Source organism: Mastigoproctus giganteus, chromosome 8 (genome assembly GCF_048544385.1).
Source record: "Mastigoproctus giganteus isolate SK-2022 chromosome 8, ASM4854438v1, whole genome shotgun sequence".
NCBI classification, from domain to species: domain Eukaryota; kingdom Metazoa; phylum Arthropoda; class Arachnida; order Uropygi; family Thelyphonidae; genus Mastigoproctus; species Mastigoproctus giganteus.
Window position 1 is genome coordinate 90,215,949 of NC_143582.1, and position 20,220 is coordinate 90,236,168.

General features: G+C 36.4%; 1 protein-coding gene across 1 annotated transcript in view; it reads left to right on the forward strand.

Moving 5' to 3' along the window:
- LOC150081711 (regulator of telomere elongation helicase 1 homolog) overlaps positions 1 to 20,220 on the forward strand; it is a 281,392-nt gene that overhangs the window by 170,311 nt on the left and 90,861 nt on the right. Inside the window, exon 13 of the mRNA XM_090380292.1 lies at positions 8,596 to 8,719. Within this exon, the coding sequence (XP_090236418.1) occupies positions 8,596 to 8,719 (124 nt within the window). The remainder of the gene's footprint in view (positions 1 to 8,595; positions 8,720 to 20,220) is intronic.

Here is a 20,220-nt window from a genome sequence, read left to right on the forward strand (position 1 = left end):
AAAGCTCAATATCTTTTTTTAGGTGCATTCTTCATACTTGAACACAGTATTCCAAGTGTGTCTGACAGCAGCCTTGTATAATGAGATTATGATGGGATAATTATTATCTCTACTAGCAAATGTTTGATAAATCATTGATAGGACACCGTGGGCTTTCTTGCAACCTGTCTATGATGCTGGAAGAACTTCATGTCTGATTGTATTGTAACTTCCAAGTCCCTTTCTTCCACTACTGACTTTAGTTCAACTCCACCAAGTGTGTAAGGTATTTTGGGGTTGCTGTTCTCCAGGTGTAAGACCTTGCACTTTGCTGGATTAAAGCAAAGCTGCCACTTTTCTGACCATCCTATTACACTCTGAAGGTCTGCTTGGCTGTGATCATTAACTACTCTACCAATCTTTACATCATCTGTTTAGAAATCACACCCTCTATTCTTTCTTTGATGTCATTTTGCTAGCATGGATCAGGTAATTGTCCCCTCGTATAAGGGGACAATCACCTCATTATCCCTACTAGCAAAATGACATATAGCACTCAAGGTATGACTCAGGCCACACCTTGAGTACTGTATACAGGTCTGGAAGCCTCATTTTAGGAAGGATGTAGAGTTGCTATAACAAGTGCAAAGAAGGGCAACAAGATTGGTGAGGGAAACAAAGGGTTGCTGTTACCAAGAAAGGCTTTAGTTCTGAAAATTGCAGCGTCTGGAGACTAGGCACCTGCGAGGTGATCTAATTGAGGTGTATAAGGCCTTGAATGGTTTGAGCAAGCTCAATGCTGATGATAATTCTTCCTCTTGCTAAAATTACTCATCTGTGGGGACATAAATTCAAATCGAGGGAAAGCCAATTGCAGAATAGATGTGTGGAAATTTACCTTTAGCCAGTGGGTGGTTGATAGTTGGAACAAACTTCTATCTGCTGTAGTGGAGGTCAACAACTTAAATAAGTTCAAGGCAGAACTAGACAAACATTTGGAGTGAATGGATGAGTTTTTTTTATTTTTTATTTTTTTTTTTATGGCTGATGCTATATAAGCTTGCTTTCCTGCATCATATGCCTCTACTAATGCTAATAAAATCAAAAAGAGCAGTGGTCCCAATACTGATCCTTGGGGAACCCCACTTCTTACAGTAACCCAGTCTGAGGAATAACCATTAATCCCTTTACATTTTTGTAAAGGGAAAATCATGTTTAACATGTTATTATTGGTAGATATAATTTTTAACCTTTTTTTTGGCATAAATATATGACAATTATGCTTCATCAGCATCAAGAAAGCTAGATCTTTCTTTTTCCTTTGGTCTTTCTTTTCTTTTAAATAGATAGACTTTGTGCAAATCCTCAAATTTGTTAAATCATGTGGTATTATTGACAAATCTTGGCCAGTATCCCCAAAATTTCACTTTCTTTCTGAAGCTCTTAGATTCTATTCCAGAAAAAGGGCACTCAGAAAGTGCAGAGGGTTTGTAAAAGAAAGCATCACTGAACATCACATAGATGTTTGGTGACAACTGCATGCATTTTCTGTAGATATTTCTATAGGCACTATTCTTTTCATTTTGTATCTGTAATGCTATGACTTTCTTCCAAACCAGTTGAAACATGTTGCTGTTCAACTCAACTCACCAAACTGACTTTTTTTACTTAATTTATCCCATCTGTTTGCAAAGGAAGGTTGTTAAAAGAGTAACCTTCCTTTGCATGTATTTTCTGAAAATTCATATTTACAGAAATTCAGATTCAGCAGGAACAGGTAATTTGTTTCCTAACATTCAGTTCACAAGATACCAAGTATGATAGGTTCTAATATGTTTTGTGTTGGGAACCATAGTACAGTGGGAGGAAATGCCAAAGTAGTTGATGCATCCAAAATAACTCCCACAGCAAGTAGTGCACTTTTGATAATAAATGTTAAATGAGGAGCATTTAATACGCTGTCTACCTCAACCATAAATATGCTTGATATGTAAAGGAAATTCATTTTATCATACTCTCATGCCTTATCTTATTTTACATGTCCAGCTGAAGGCAGTGAAGTACATCATCATTTGAGTTAACTTGCATGTGAAATGCCCTATGTGCCCAAGCCCATTTGCATATTAGACTTCACTTTTATCTTATTTCATTGCAAATTTTAATCCACCTTTTATATAAGTACTAATAAACATTCAAACAAATTTAACATCACTAAGTAATAGTAGATTAGTTAATGCAGCTCAGGTGATGATTGAAGGAGAGCTTGGCCACTCAGCACTGCAACAGGGAATGACCATGGTGTTATCTAACACTTTGCTTTGTATTACCATCCATACCATGAGGAGGTGGGCCTCTTGTGACTAGTAAGAGCACGCCTGTGAATACAATTCTTTTTTTTTTTTTTTTCGTTAGTTGTTGATGCATCGGCTTCTGTGGCCATAATGCACCTACCAAAGTTTTTTCATTTTACTCTGATCCTAGTCTGAGGCGGGATTCGAACCCGCGACCTTTTGGGTTGCCAGGCAGGCACTTTACCCACCTGGCTAGCTCGGTCGGCAATACGAACTGTATTATAACACTATTTAAGCATTTAAATTTAGTTTGGGAAGAGAACAAATTCTAAGTATAGACTCATCAAGAATGAAGGTCTCTCTCTCTCTAGCCAAGTCCTCACATTGTTACAGTGGAGCATCACATGGGACATTTTCCGGTTCACTGCACTTTCACAATTTTATATCAATCGGACTCAACTGACAAAGCCTAGACCTCAAGCCATGTCCAGTCAGAAAGAAGCATGTTTGCATCCTGAACTGAATCCATGCATCTTGAGTTTACTTGATGGTCAATAGTAACAACAGAGTAAAGAAAACATTAGTATCTCTACCTTTCTCATAGGAGTCCCATTTATGTTGCTAAATGGATTCCAACTCATCAGTGATATACCTCTACTCTGTTGGAAAACTGGTGTGAAAACCACCCACACCACCAACTGTACATGATGAGATACCCAGAATCTCCATGGAAATATTTCTCACAACCCCATATATCATATCTTCCTGAATCACCATCATATCGGTAAGTATCGGTGAATAAGAATAGGTACATGTATACTTTTGTGTACACCAATGTTAGGAGTATAGTAAATAAATTTGATGAATCTGTAGTGCTTGTCAAGATGGCAGATTTTGTTGGGATATCAGAGATGTGGTGTCACACAGGTATAAGCAGTGCAGAATTAGAATTTTGGAAGTACAATGTGTACAGGAAGAATAGACAAGATAGGAAGGAAGTAGGGGTTATGCTGTTAATTAAAAAAAAATAGACAATCTAAGGAAGTGCATACAGTTGACATAGATGAACAATGCAGTGTTGTGTCAGTTTGGGGTGACATAATCACTGGGAAACCAAAAATGAGAGTAAGGGTGTGTTATAGGCCTAATGACTCTAATGAGTACAAAGAACAATTGTACAGAGACAATGGGCCAGTAAATCAGATTGTTTTATAATGAGGGATTTTAACTTCCCAGATATTGACTGAAACTTGATTGTTTTCTGCAGCAGCAGCATGTTCGAGAGGCAACCAGACGCGGTAATACTCTTGATCTGGTTATCAGCAGCGATTTTTCATTCATTAAGAATTTGCAGATAAAGAACCACTAGGTGGAGTGATTGCAGTGTACTGATGTGGGATTTACTTAAAGATATAATTACCATCAGGGGTAAAGGAAAGGGTTTTTGCTTTTGTGAAGGTGACTACAGTGGTATCAGACAGTTTTTAAATTCTATACATTGGGACCAACTGATGATTTTACCCACAGAAAATTCTAAATGGGAAGCATTCAGTGACTTAATCTTAGTGGATACTAAGCTTTTCATACGAACTAAGAAATACTGTTCATTTTAGGCCTAATTGGATGTCAGATGAACTAATGAGACCTGTGGCAGATGAGAAAAATGAATGGGTTGCATATAAATTATCAGGCAACACAGAAGCCTATGGCATATATAAGCTAATCTGTAATCAAGTCACATAGGAGATTAGGCAAGTGAAGGCAGATTACGAGACATCTTTAGCAAAGGATGCTAAGAAAAACATTATAAACTCTAGAAGGAAGGTGATGAATCAGATTGGTCCACTTGATATCGATGGTTCAACTGTTGATGATCCTGCTCAGGTAGCTGACAAACTGAAAGAGGAATTCTTTAGGGAAGTACAGAAGCTCATTAAACTTTAACATGGAGCTTAATGATTTTGTAATAACTGAGTGCAAAGTGGAGGAAAAGTTGTTGAAGTTAAACAGAGAAAAGGCACCTGCGGTGGATGGGATCTATCCAGTTATATTAAAGGAGGTGGCAAAGGAAGTAAGCAAACACTTAGCCATAATTATGAGATCATCCTTGGTCTCAGGAGAAGTCTTCGCAGACTGGAGATGTGCAAATGTTCACAAAGAGGGATCAAAAGGTGACACGAGTAATTACAGACCAGTTAGTTTAACTTCTGTTCCAGGGAAAATAATGGGGTCCCTGGTTAAAGAATCATTACAGTATCATCCAGACAAGACTGCAGTAATAATTCAGACACAGCTTTTTTTGTGTTAAGGGTAAGTCTTGTCTGACAAATTTGATTGGATACTATGATATGGTTACAAAGGAACTGGATGCAAAAAATAGCTTTGATATCATATACTTGTATTTCAGGAAAGCTTTTGATACTGTTGCACATGGAAGACTACTGTACAAATTAGAGCAGTATGGTATTAAGGGCAAGTTGCTACAATGGATGAAAGGCTGGTTGAGTTGGAGACGACAGGGACATATAATCAATGGATGCTGCTCTTCGTGGATGAATGTTATTAGTGGAGTCCCCCAGGGTAGGGTTCAGTGTTGGGCCTGCTGTTATTTTGTATATTTATCAATGGTATTGGTGAAGGTATATAAAGCTTAATATCGAAGTTTGCAGATGATACAAAGGTTGGCAGGGTTGTTAATGACAGTAATGGCAGTGTGCTACTGCAACAAGATCTCGAAAAGTTGTGTAGATGGGCTGAGAGGTGGTAACTGAAGTTTAATGTTGATAAATGCAAAGTATTGCATATGGGTAGATGTAACCCCAGAGAAACGTACCAATTGTGTGTTACAACACTTAGGATGGTAGAAAATGAAAAAGACCTGTGAGTAATTGTGCAGTGAGGTTTGAAGTTTTCTGAGAAATGCAGACAGGCTGCTAGAGCAGGTCATGGGGTATTGTCAATGATATACAGGAATTTTGCTAGTAGGGGAAAAAGGAGGTGATTATCCCTTTGTATAAGGCAATGGTCAGGCCACGCCTTGAGTACTGCATACAGGTCTGGAGGCCTCCTTTTAGGAAAGATCTAGAGTTGCTTGAGCGTGTACAGAGAAGGGCAACAAGATTGGTGAGGGGAACGAAGGGGGTCCTCTTAATAAAAGGGCTTAAGTTCTGCAAATTGAAGCTGCTGGAGACTAGGCACCTGTGAGGTGATCTATAAGATCTTGAATGGGTTGAGCATGCTGAAATCTGATGGGATTCTTCCGCTTTCTCTGATTATGAACCTTGAGGGGGCATAAATTCAAATTGAGGAAAGACAGTTGTAGAAGTGACACTCAGAAATATGCCTTTAGCTAGTGGGTAGTTGATTGCTGGAACAAACTTCCATCTGTTGTTGTGGAATTTGATAGTTTAAATAAATTAAAGTAAGGAACTGCACAAAAAATTTTAGAGGGAATGGATGTGTGAATTTTTTTTTTTTTAAGGCTGATGCTACATAATCTCACTGCTTTCTTGCATCACGTGTCTCTACTACTACTTCCCCCACTCTGTGGCATACCTAACTCCTTCAGGTCACTTCTTCTATCATCAGAGGTCCCTCTGTTCCCCCTATTATGGAGCTGACGTTAGAATCCATTGCTATGAATATTTTGTGGCCACTTGAAGTTGATTAACTCTCTTATGATGATGCCTTAGGTACTTATCTCTCTAAGAGTTGAACTGGCAGTAGTGTAAGACAAAGTAAATAGCTCCTAAGCGGATCTAACATGTCAATACACATTCCTGTAAGAAGCAAAGAGCAGTAATCACAGGAACAACCAACTTTGGGTTTCTTACCATGATTGAAGTACAGAGCTCTTCCCCAGACTGCATGATTTTAGTATGCTATGGGGGATATTCTTTTGCTCTATCTCCGAAAACATAAGGCTCTTGTATCACCATTAAATCTGCTCCTCCCTCCGCCATAACTTTAGTGATTTTGTAAATCTAAATTTTGAGCATTCTTACTGTTTATTTGCAGTACAGAGCATTTTAAGGTGTTTCTTTGGTTGTCCATAATTGATTCTTTGTTTTGTGGCATTTCATGCCTTTTTTATATTCTGCTTCACTCTTTAATAACTGTGGTGTGGTTAGAGAGGAGCTTGCCTCTGAAAAGTTAATGCATCTTACTGGTTCATCAGTGATTGGACATTCAGCAGTCACTGAAGGAGCAGCCTGCCACTGAGCAGTGACTACAGTGAGTTTCATTTTTGTAGAAGTTTGCTGTGTGTTCATAGCTCATATATTTAAAACATTTGAGTTATGGTTATAATATCCTCAACCTTGTACGAACTAAGGGCTGCATCAGAATTTATCTAAATTCTTCCTTCCTTCAAAATTAAATTTCTTATGCTATATGAGAACCTGCAAGAACCAGTTTGAACCTGATTTTTAATTAACTTTGTTAATTGCAACAATGTCCACTAAATCTTTGACTTCATTTTGTGTAGTATCAGAGTCTTTTAAGTTAAAACTGTGCCATTGAACTCTTCTTTGGAAATGTCTTTATCCCTATCAGAATCCATCTGCTTAGGTTTTACCTTTTTAGGACTTTCAGTGATCAGTCCTAATTCTTTCACTTTTGAACATAAGTATTTTGTCTACATCCTGTTGACTAGCTGGTTCAAGCGCTGCTCACTTAACTTTATTAGCTTAAAATCTTAGAACCTTTTTACCAAAGACACCCTAAGAAGCAGACAAAAGAGTTGGCTCTTAATTTCCTCACTTTTTGTACTTTGTCTTCAATTGACAAAAAAATTTTGATTTTGTTGTATCCTGATCTGGAACTTGGTAACTTCTGTGAAAGTAATAGTTTCTTCGGGATCTTTTCTGGGTAAGTTCCTCTGTTTCAGTCTTCCCAAGAGAACTTTATTTTCATCATGAGTCTTTATAGAAGAGGACTCGAGTTCAAAATTTTGCTAATACAGTCGAAGCTTTTTATAGCAACCCTCTTTTTAACATCCCAACACATTATAACGTCCTGTGTGGTTGGTCCCGGCCAATTTCTCATTAACCTAATGCTATTTTACATTCAGTATAACAACCCTGAAAATAAAAGTATTTCTCTATAATGATCATAAATTTCTACGTCTTAATCTGAATTTTTACTTTTTTATTACAATATTTGCATTTAAAAATGACAGAACACTTCAAATATATTAAAGTAATTGATGAGCTTGCAGCCTGACCGTGAGAAATAATTTGTTAAGATTTCCTATGCTCTTTTCTTGAAGAAGTGTGGTAATAAAATGAACATTAGGCTGCATGTTTCCAAGCATATATTCATCAAAATATATTATTTATTAAATCGGATTAGTATTTATTGGATTTTAACATAACAATCAGGATGATGATCCTGATTGTTAAATCTATAGTTTGCACAGTTCATTCTCTATTCCTAGTTTTATGCATGTCCATAAAAATGTTAAAAGTATTTACTGCAGAGTTTATCATACTTTTCAAAGAAAATTCCATGTTTATGAAAAGTTAAATCAAAGGGATCATACAAATTAAAATTTGAAGAACAAGGCTTATTAACAAAGATAAGAAGTCTAATCTATTTGTGAAAATAGTCTAGCAGGCCAAGGAGATTATCCATGCCATTTTTATATAGCAACCATATTGATATGATGCATAAGAACTGCTGAAATAAATAAACAGAACTGTATATTTTCCAAGCACGTCACCACCAAATACAGAGGATGCGGTAAGGTCAGGGAATGACCACCGCATATCCCGGAGCAATATGGCCTTAGTTGCTAATGCTCCTAAAAACCAAATAACAACAACATATTTTCCAAGAATTTTTAATGCTTGAATTGAAATATAAGCACACAATATTTACTACTATGATAATTTATATGTGTGTTTAATTATAATATGATATTTTTATTACATTATATATATTTTATTACATGATAATTATTTCATGGTATTTTTAAATACACTTGAAACATGTTAATGAGGATTATATTTTATTTCAATATACAGGAATTATTTTTCAATATATGGAATGGCACAAATAAGACTGGTGCAACTGTTGTTATTGGTAAAAGTTGATTTTTTTTTGATTTTTTACACCCAGTTACTGATTCTACCATTACGATTGTTAAAAGTTGATATTTATTTAATTATATTTAATACTTGTAGCTGAACTCATCTGTTGCAGAGATTGCTTCTTATAATTTTATTGTATACATCTTATAACAAATTCCAGTATTTTTGAAATTGATGTCATTTTTATCAATTTACTTAATGTCTTTTTTTTTTTTTTTTTTGTTTGTGTGTAGATTTGCAGGGAATCGCATTCAGTCTCAGCTTTCAAAGTGGGTACGAGGAAGAGTAAAGGTATTTCATTCCTTTGGTCCTGCAATGAAAGAGCTTGGAACATTTTTCAAGAATCTTGAAGGAGAGGTATGATTCCATATTTACAGCCCTTACATTTTATTATTTGACATATCTCATTAATTAGAATTTAAAAAAAAAAAAAAGAAGCCTATTATGAATCTTTTGTTTTTCCATGTTTTAAATAGTTGATTCAGACTTTACTGCATACAGTATAATCATGTTAACTCAATACTGGAAATTTAGAAGTGCCTGATAAATTGAAGCCAGTAGAAACACTGTATTTGTCTACTGTGGAAAAATAGAGTTTTGCATGTTTTAGAATTTGGATGATTTAAAATATTGGCTAACTTTTAACTCTTAGGCATAATTGCGAAGTATTGTCATGTTATAGGCATTGCATCAGGCATCCATATAACTAGCCGCTGATTGCAATAAAGATAGTTGAAATCCTCCAACTAGTAAAACTAGTTGATTTGAAATTGTTTCCTTCTGTATCACTCATTCTGCTGCATTGCTCAGATGAAAAAACAGAAAGGAAACAAAGGCAGATGCTATGGAAAAGTAGTTTCAGAGAAACTTAATAAGAGTGAAATTGTGATAGCAATCTGCTCAAAAATCATGACATTTAGAAATCAGATTAGCAGTGGTAAAAAAAAAAAAAAGAAAATTAAGGGGTCAAACATACAGATTTTGTTAACCAATCATTTGAATAGTTTTGCAAGGGTGCTTTACTCCTTATCACATCTTTTTAAGGTTTTAGCTAATGTATTCCTGTATCTGGTTTCCCACTGCTTTTGAAGAAAATCAACTTATAGTTGATTTTCTTCAAAATCAACTATAAATCACAAGATTTTTTTTTTGAGCAACGTTTAAGATTGTTATGGAATTAAATTATTATGTTAAAGAATTAAGTTAATTATTATGGAATTAAAAGTTCTTTTTGGTTAAAAATAACTGTGCTATATAATAGTAGTTGTTGAAATGCATGATTATTAACATAAAATACGGGATAATTCCAAAGTAACTGCACAGCATTTTTAAGCCTTTAAGTCCAGGTATTTTGGACTTTAACAGAAGAAGAACTGAATGAAAGCTGTGGTCTTGAAGTTGTCATTGGTGATTATACCATCTTAATGTGACTCCACCAATCATTCTACATACATTCTACATTCTACATCCCAGTGAAAAAACTGTTCTGCCACATCCAGTCTAGCATGTCAGGTGTTACATTTCCAGTAGTAGGCGCCTCGGTGGGCAGGAGCAGCAGTGCGTAGCACACGCTTCTTGATTAGACCGGGGTTCGAGCCCGTGCCCACCAAATACGGAGGATGCGGAAAGGTCAGGGAATGACCACCGCATATTCCCGGAGCAATATGGCCTTAGTTGTTAATGCTCCTAAAAACCAAATAACAAACAAACAAACATTTCCAGTAGCAGCTCATATAAATTTTCTAGTAGAAGTGTCTGAGAACCTTTTCAGTCCCAAATTTTTTGCCACTGATGGCAGTGTTTGGCAGGTTTTCTTACACAGTTTAGTCTGTTTTTTTGATCAGAAGTAGGTGAAAGTAATGATTTAAAATATGTACAAAAGAATAGCTTGATGCAATGTATTGTGTACACATTTTAGGTAAATATGCAGCTAACATTTTTTCTCAGGCCTATTTTTTTAATAGGCCTGAGAAATCAGTTTTATAATCAGTTTTGCCAATTAATTACAAGTATCAGGCATGGTAAACAGCTATGGAAATCAAAACAACTGCAATTAAAGTGGTGATCTTTAAGAGCTTTGACTAATAAAACTATGAACCTGAAGAGTGAAAGCTTTAGTGGAGGAAAATTTTCAAAGGAAAGGATAATGATAATACTCTGTGTTCAGTGTGGTAGGAGAATTTGAATATGCACTAGTTGGCATTGCAAAAAAAAAAAAAAAAAAATCTTTGTTGTGCTAGGAGTGGAAAAACTGACCAGCTTGGAACGGATTGCTGAATGAATGATAAAATATGGATTGTGAGATTTATTAGTCAACTAGAACGAAAAGGCAGAAGTGAAATGTTATGCTATTTCTGTATAATGTCACATCACATCTGATATGAAATTAATCAATGTTAACCTGGAAGTGTTTGCATGGGATCCCTTGTTGGCCCTATGAAATAATGATTACATGTTATTTATTGTTTGAAGATTAATGTCTGTGATTCTGTATTGTCCTAATTAGAGACACTGTTTTACTTAAGCCGTTTTGTGAGTGAACAGCTGCCATTCACTTGAAATTATGTGGGGGAAAGAGCATGCCAGGTTCTGCATGGCTATTTTTGTTACTATTGCTCATGTGGCACCTTCTGGAATATGTTTGAAAATATTGATTTTTAATTGATCATCATTTTAATTGATGGTTTCAGGCTAATGGCTGTGAATTTCTCTGTCTTCCTAAATATAGACACAATTTTATTTGAATATATACAGGGTGTCCACAAATTTTCTTTACAAAACTAAAATGTTATTGTGTGAATAGGGTGCATGATATAAAAGTGAAACCACTTCCATGTCATAGTGTTCTTATTCAACAAGAGAAAATGTGCATTCTGCCAGAATTTGCTAACGAACAGCTGGCAAACAGTGGACAGCTTCTGTAAAAGCTGCATCTTGTATCACTTGGGGGACCTATCAAGCTCTCAGCCACCCACATCGATACCAGAGCTTGCACTTGATCATAAGGCAACCTTCAGGGCAGAATGCACTGGTCCCACATGGCTAGTTATTGTCGGTGACTCTATTGTCAGGGAGATGGGAAATATATTGTGCAAAAAGGATAGATTGAACAGGACCATGTTATGTCTGCCAGGGGCAAAAGTTGATGACGTTCTAGAACAGATATCTTTTAAGGCCACAAAGCATGATATTGTTGTATACATCGACACTAATGACATTAAGAGTAGGAGATCTGCAGACATACTTAACAAGTTCAGGTCAATGTCGAAAAAAACTCGTGAGTTAGGGTTAAATTTGAAAGTGTCTTCAATTCTGCACAGACATGATAGGAGGGAGTATATGATGAGAACCTTGTCAATCAATTCGGCTCTGGAGAGATTGTACAAGGCTCATGGGGTAGAATTTTTCTCAGCGTGGTCTGTGTTTGTTAACGGAAGAGATTGCTTCTACAGGGATGGGATACACTTAAATAGAAAGGGTGCAAGAATATTTGCTGATGCTCTCGAGGCAGCGTTATGTGGGTCGGAAAACTGCTAGCTTGGGAGGATTCACAGATGAATAGATTAGCAGTAGCCACAGGCAGTGGTGAAAGTGATTCTTGCACTGGTTCTATTGGAATGAGAAGCAGCCTGCAAAGCAAGGTACTGGGGATTTCAGGAGCTGCTGGAAGTTATCATGGAACAAATAAATACATGGGTTGTGTTAGGATAACTAAGAATAAGAATAGGTGTATGTCTACTTGCATGTACACCAATGCTAGGAGTATAGTAAATAATTTTGATGAATTTGAAGTGTGGTCAAGACAACAAAAGTGGATATTGTTGCAATATCAGAGATGTGATTCCACATTGATATAAGCAGTGCAGAATTGGAATATGGGAAGTACAGTGTGTACACAAGTAATTGACAGGATAAGAAGTGAGGAGGGGTTATGCTGTTAGTTAAGAAACAAAAATCTAAGGAAGTGCATCCAATTGATATGGGTGGACAGTGCAATATTGAATCAGTTTGGTGTGACATAAGCACGGGAAAGGGAAAATGAAAGTAGTTGTGTGTGTTATTGGCCTAATGAACCAGTAAATCAGAATGAATGAATGTCTAATAATTAGGGATTTTAACTTGCCAGATATTCATTGGAACTTGTTGGTTGGTCACACACTAGCAAGACTTTTGTGGATTTATTGGATGATTGTTTTCTACAGCAACATGTTCAAGGGGCAACCAGAGGAAGTAACACTCTTGATCTGATTAACAGCAGTGATCATTCCAGCATTAAGAATTTACAGAAAAAGGAACTACAAGGTGGCAGTGATCACAGTGTACTGATGTGGGATTTACTTAAAGATGTAACTATCATCAGGGGTAAAGGGAAGGGTTTTTACTTTCGTAAAGGTGACTCCAGTGGTCTCTCCAGTGGACAGTTTTTAAATTCTGTACAGTGGGATCAACTGATGATGTTACCAACGGTGAATTCTAAATGGGAAGCTTTCATGGACTTAATCTTTTCATACCAACTAAGAAATACTGTTCAAGGTTTAGGCCTGAATGGATATCAGATGAATTAATGCAGCCCGTGGCAGAGAAGAAAAATGCATGGGATGCATATAAATTATCCAGCGACACCGAAGCTTATGGCCAGTGTAAGCTAGTCTGTAATCAAGTCACAGATGAGGTTAGGCAGGCAAAGGCAGAATACAAGAAATCTTTGGCAAAGGATGCAAAGAAAAACAGCAAAGAGTTCTTTACTTATGTAAATGCTAGAAGAAAAGGGATGAATCAGATTGGTCCACTTAAGATAGATGGTTTGACTATTGTTGATCATGCTCAGGTAGCTGATAAACTGAATGAGTATTTTTGCATCCACATTCATTCATGAGGAGCTATTCAAAGAGAGGAATGCCAGAAGTTTATCAAACTAACAGGGAGCTAAATGATTTTGTAATAACTGAAAGCGGAGGCAAAATTGTTGAAGTTAAACATAAGAAAGCACCTGGGGAGGATGGAATCTATCCAGTTATATTAAAGGAAGTAAGTAAACCCTTAGCCATAATTATGAAAGCTTCCTTGGACTCAGGGGAGGTACCCACGGACAGGAGATGTGCAAATGTGTCCCCAATTCACAAAAGTGGATCAAAGGATGACACGGGTAATTACAGACCCGTTAGTCTAACTTCTGTTCCAGGGATAATAATGGAGTCACTGGTTAAGGAAGCTATGCAGGATCAGCTAGACAAGACTGCAGTTATAGTTCAGACACAGCATGGGTTTGTTAAGGGGAAGTCTCGTCTCACAAATTTAATTGGATACTATGTGTGGTCACAAAGGAATTGGATACAAAGAATAATTTCGATATCATATACTTGGATTTTAGGAAAGCTTTTGATACTGTAGCAAATGGAAGACTAGTGTACAAATTGGAGCAGTATGGCATTACAGGTACTTTGCTACAATGGATAAAAGGATGGTTGAGTGGGAGAAGACAGAGAGTGGTTATCAATGGACACTGCTCTTCATGGACTAATGTTATTAGTGAAGTCCCCCACGGTTTGTGTTGGGCCCATTGTTGTTTTCGGTATTTATCAATGATATTGATGGTGTATCAGTGTTAGTGTCTAAGTTTGCAGATGATATGAAGGTTGGCAGGGTTGTTAATCACAGTAATGATAGTACGCTACTGCAATAGGATCTCGAAAAGTTTTGCAGATGGGCTGAGAGGTGACAACTGAAGTTTAACATTGACAAATGTTAAATTCTGCATATGGGTAGCAGTAGCCCCAGAGTAACATATCAACTGGTTGGTGGTACTACACTCAGGGTAGTGGAGAATGAAAAGGACCTGGGGCTAATTATGCAGTTAGATTTATGCAGTTCTGAGCAGTGCCAAAAGGCTGCAAGAATAGCTCATGGTATCTTGTCAATGATATACAGAAATTTTTCTAGCAGGGATGAGGAGGTGATTTCCCCTTTATAATGGAATGGTCAGGTCACATCTTGAGTACTGTATACAGGTCTGGAGGCCTCATTTTAGGAAAGATGTAGAGCTGCTGGAATGAGTACAGATAAGGGCAATGAGATTGGCAAGGGGAACAAAGGGTTGGTGTTACCAAGAAAGGCTTAAGTCTGTAAATTGCAACTTATGGAGAGTAGGCACATGTGATCTAATTGAGGTGTATAAGGACTTGAATGGATTGAGCAAGCTCAATGCTAATGGGATTTTTCCTTTTGCTCAGATTACTCACCTGATGCGGCATAAATTTAAATTGAGGAAAGGCAATTGTAGAATAGATGTGCGGAAATTTGCCTTTAGCCAGCAGGTGGTTGATAGTTGGAACAAACATCCATCTGTTGTAGTGGAGATCATCAACCTAAATAAGTTCAAGGCAGAACTAGACAACCTTTTGGAGTTAATCGATGGGTGAAATGGAAACGGTGTTTTTTTTTTTTTTGGCTGATGCTATATAAATTTGCTTTCTTGCATCATATGCCCTATTAATGCTAATTTCATCCTCAGATGGCAATGTATCATGTTACACACTATGAGTATTTGAAACATGTTGCAAACTATTGACCTTAATATGTTAAGCTCACAACTAGCATGGCTAATGGATTTTCCTTGGGCTTAGTGTCAGACTTTCTTGGACCTGCTGCTGCTGTTTCTCACTGACTTTTTTTTTCAACCTCAGCCCAGACGATGCACATGCAAGCTTCTATACAGCTTCTCTTTAAACAGTGCTCAAAATTTATGTATAACAGCAGTGGCAGATTGCATCTTGTGTGCACTGCACTTTCTCCGGTTCGGGAAATTCTCTCCTAATTAAAGTTTTGTGATTATGCTGCCCTCTACTGCAGTGCCCACATTTTTCAGTCAGTGAATAAAAGCTTGAAGATATCTTCCACACCACATGGAGGTGGTTTTAGGTTTGTATCATGTACTCTGTTCACAAAATTTCTTTAGTTTTGTAAAGCAGATTTGTGGGTATCCTGTATATGCAGTGGTACTAGAGTACCACTGCATATACAAGGTACTCACACTAGTAGTTTCTCTGGGGTTTGGTGGATGGTAGAGGTAGTTAAAGCTAAAAATAGTACCTTGTATATGCAGTGGTACTAGAGTACCACTGCATATACAAGGTACTCACACTAGTGATGGTAGAGGTAGTTAAAGCTAAAAATAGGCAGGCAAAATAAATATAGAAAATTATGAAAAAAATGATGTACTTTCATATACCCTAAAGTCAGGTTGAAAAATGGAAAATAAGATTAGAAAGTGAAAAAACAGGAATGAAAAAGAAAGTACAAATATAGTCAATGTTTACTTAGTTAAATTTTGTTTATACTAAGAAAACAGTATAGTAAAACTACATATGATGGTTGGGGCTAAAATGTTTAAATAAAAGTAAGATAAGAAATAAAATAACTAAATTTATCAGGACAATAAACATTATAATTTTAAATCTGCTCTATGTGGTATCAAAACTGAAGAGGTTATCACTGAAACATAGGTATAATATATATCATCAGACTGCTACATCATCCCCATATTGCAAATAGTAGTTTCATTTAACTACTAACTCTTGAAAAAATTTGTATGAAAATTTACATATATAAATGAAGCACTTATAATTGATTAAATTCAAATCTGGAAAATTAATTAAAATAGAATTAATTAAAAGTTGAAGTACAGACCATGACAGTGGCAACTGTACCGCATTACCATTATATTAAAGGAAAAGATCATATGCAGTCAGATTGAGTCTCATAAATGCTATTTCTATCCCAAGCTATCATGTTTTAAAGAAGCATAAGTAATTTTTGTAAGTATAAGAGGAGGTGTGATCATATAGCACCTTGTGAGTACTGCATTAACTACATATAAATAATGCATAATTTTCACATAAACAAATTCCGTTTGAGAGTGAAGTGCAAAATCATCATATGCTGTGCCATTTTGGTTATGTTTATAAGTGCAAAGTGGTTATCGAGTTGCATGATGTAATCTTCAGGTTCATAAGTCATTCCTAATCTTTACAATAGATATTGTTCGTTGTAAATTTAAGCTGGTGATTTAAACGGATATTGAAATATTACAACTGATGAGAATCAGTTCTTTTATTCGTTATTTATTTATTTTTTTTGCTGTTCTTAATTTTTCAGTCATTTTGGGTGTATATATATATAAAAAGCAGAATTAACACTAATATCCAACATATTTAGATAATTTTAGATCATTTAAACAACTGATGTATTCAGGACAGGAGAAATTAACGCCATCAGAAATGATTGAATATTACATAGGCCTGTGAAAATACGAGATATTTATTTTTATATCAAACTATAAAGCTTAAGAAAAAGGTGAAAAGACGGTTAGGGCCCATTGTAGGTTATGGTTACACCTTTTTCTTAAGCTTTATAGTTTGATTTAAAAATAAATATCTTGTGTGTGTGTGTGTGTATATATATATACACACACACACACACACACACACAATATATATATATATATATATATATATATATTAAATGTAATTTAAAGTTACAGTTGATGGAAAAAATAAAAAAAATAAAAATAAATACGCAAGGTATGACAAATGCACCAAAATGTGCAAAGCAGCAGTAAAAGATGCAAAAGTAAAAGTGCTGCTCACTCTGTATAAATCGCAAATCCGCCCTGCCATGGAATATTGTTCCCACATTTGGGGTGGTGCCCCCCAAAACCTCTCTCAGGCTTCTTGATTCCATTCAGAAGAGGGCAGTTAGGTTAATTAATGATTCATCTCTAACAGAGTCTCTCCACTCGCTTTCTCATAGATGTACTGTTTCTGCTGCATGCCTTTTCTACAGATACTTCCATGGGCACTGTTCTTCTGAATTGGCTTCTATAATTCCCGCTCTCTCTCTCTCTCTCTTTCAAAACAGTCCGAACACGTGCCGCCACCAGCCAACATCCATTTACTGTCCAACTTCAAACCCACAGAACCAACTTTTCATCTTCCTCATTTATTCATTCAACTGCCGTTTTCTGGAACAACCTTCCTTCATATGTATTTCCTGAAAATTACAATCTACAGAAGTTTAAATCCAATGTCAACAAATATTTTCTTTCGTCTTCTCAACCTCCAACCCAAGCACGGTACTAAGTACTATAGGTTCTAATACCTCTCGTGTTTGGGGTTCACATAAAAAAAAAAAAAAGCAGTTATAAGCTGCTTCCTGGTGATGCAAATGGTGGAGAGCATATCCGTTGGAACGTTGTTGACAGGTAAGTTACCTGGATACATCAGGGGCCACATTGTTCAAGAACCGTGCATTGTGACCCATCCACAGTTCAAGGTCCAGTGTTTTAGGAATTTCTGTGTGTCAAGAGTCAAAAAGTGCTTTGCCTTTTCGTAGGGTTGTGTTTAGATGTTTTTTAATTGCAGATGATTTTTGGCGGTTGAACACTGCCCTTGCTCTGGAGAAGGCAATCTGATCTTGTACAGCTCCTGACTCTTTCCATCTGTTATGCAAATTTTGTTTTTCTTGAAAAGTTTTGTTCAGTGCAGGTGTCCACCAAGCTCTTGAATGGGGAGTGTTGCAGTCTTTGTCACTCTGTAACTGGCAATTGTTCGGATCCACCTGGTCATGAGAGGTCCACAGCCAGCTGGAGATTACAATTATTGAGAGCTTCCCAAGGGATGGAGGATGCGGCTTTGAGACATTGTGGTGGATCAATGAATTTGGGGGCTGTTATCTCTTTTTTCTTTTTAGGGCCTTGGATATTGAAGTTAGGTGCGGCTAAGTGCAGGAGTATGGCAATGGGTTTGTGATTGGATTGAAAGAGATTGTGAGGACTGTCTTCAAGGTTGCATGCTGCTGAGGAGAATGCCAAATCTAAGAGATTGGATCCTCTTGTGGAGTGGCATTTGAGAAGGCTGATACCCAGTGAATCCATACTGCTAATGAGTGCCCTACTAAGATGTGCAAGAGTAGGTGGAAGATTGAAATCTCCACAAACAATGTGCTTAGCAGAGGTGTGGAGGTGATTTACTAGGCAATGGATTACATCTTCAATGATATCACTGTTTGGGCCTGGTGGAATATATGCTGTTGCTATGTCTATCAGGTAGGTGTTTAGCTTGAGGGACACCATGGCAGCTTCAAATGCAAGGGATTGGGTTACCACAGAATGTACCAATGAAAAGAGGGTGGTATTATAGAGTATCGTGACTCCCCCTCCTCAACGATCCACTCTAGACGAGCAGAGCATCTGGTAACCAGCCTGTGGAGCACAGGCAAGTTAATGTGTGAAATATTATAACACGGAGATTTTTAGGAACACCTGTACTGCATTATAGCAGAACTGACTACATAATTAATAGAATTATTGAAAGAGATCTTTAAAGAAAAGAGCATGCCAAGTGATTGGTGAAAAAATATAGCAATACTACTAATATAAAAAAAAGGAGATAAGCAATTGTCAGGAAATTATAGGATTATAAATTTATTAACACTTCGTTGAAACCATATGTATACACAGGTAATATCAGAATAATTAAATGAAATTTCAGAATTAAGTGATGAGTAGGCATAATTTAGGAAAAATAAATCAGGCACAGATCCAGTATTTATGTTAAAACAGATAATAGAAAAATTAAGAATATAGTAGAACAATTTGTATGTGTTCTGCTTAGCAAAACATTAATTCTCTTTAATGTAGATTTAACAAAAGCATTTGACAGAGTTAAAATAAAAGTTGTAATAGAAATGTTAAAGCTGTGCAAAGTTTTTAAACAATTAATAGAGGTAATCAGAGATACATACTCCATATAACTACATGCACCCTCCCCCCCCACACACACAATAAATGTATAAATAAAACAGATCAAGGGAATAAAAATAACTAAAGAGCTAAGATGGGGAGACTCACTGAGCACAACTGAAAACACCTGTCTTAATCTTCTCTGCACTAAGTCTTGAGAATTTCTCTTTCAAGTAATATGAATGCAAGACTGTTCACTTCCAAAGCTGTCACAAAATTTTTGTCACAAAATGAGCCCCAGTTTGATGCGGAGTGGAGGAGGCAAAACTTTATTTGGATCTACCAGAGGTTCAAATGCAATTTTCTGTATTCCAGGTGTTAATGATTTTCGTTCGGGCCAACTTCTCTTCTGATGGTGCATATCCTTGGCATGACTATCTCATGTGCAGAGAAAGCAACAATACTTAGTGTAACCCTTTCAAAGTCCTAATAAAATGGTGATTACCTTTAAATCACTACACATCTGCCACTCATACATCTGGTAGTGTATACCTAAGCAAACATGCAAACATGGAGAATCCATGTTTGCATATACAGGCATACCTCGAATAACGAATAGGATGCGTTCCACGAAATTACTTCGTTAAGCGAAACTTCGTTTTCAGAGGTAAAAATACTATGGCCGGAATAGGGATACGTTCCTACGTAAAGAAAATGAAAAGCTTTTTTTTCGAACAAAGAAAAGTTTTATTAAATAAACAGTCAACTTACATACAAAGTGAAATCACATTTTAAAATATGAGTCTAAAGTTGATTGCTTATGCTTTTTTTCTCTTTCATTTAACAATTGCCTATAGGAGTTATTGCATTTAACACTGATCGCTTAACAATAAAACTTCTTCCTAAATCAGGATCATTTTCACTAAAAAAATTTAAAACGTTTTCAATGTCATTTAAGCACCTTTTTAAATCTTTGGTTAACACTTTTTCGGCAGGAACTTCTTTAACTTCGTCTTCATTATCTTTGTCTTCGTTGCTAACAAGGTTTTCTAAATCTTCCACTGAAAAACCATCATCTTCTGCATTCAATAAATTTCTAACATCCTCTTCATCGACATTT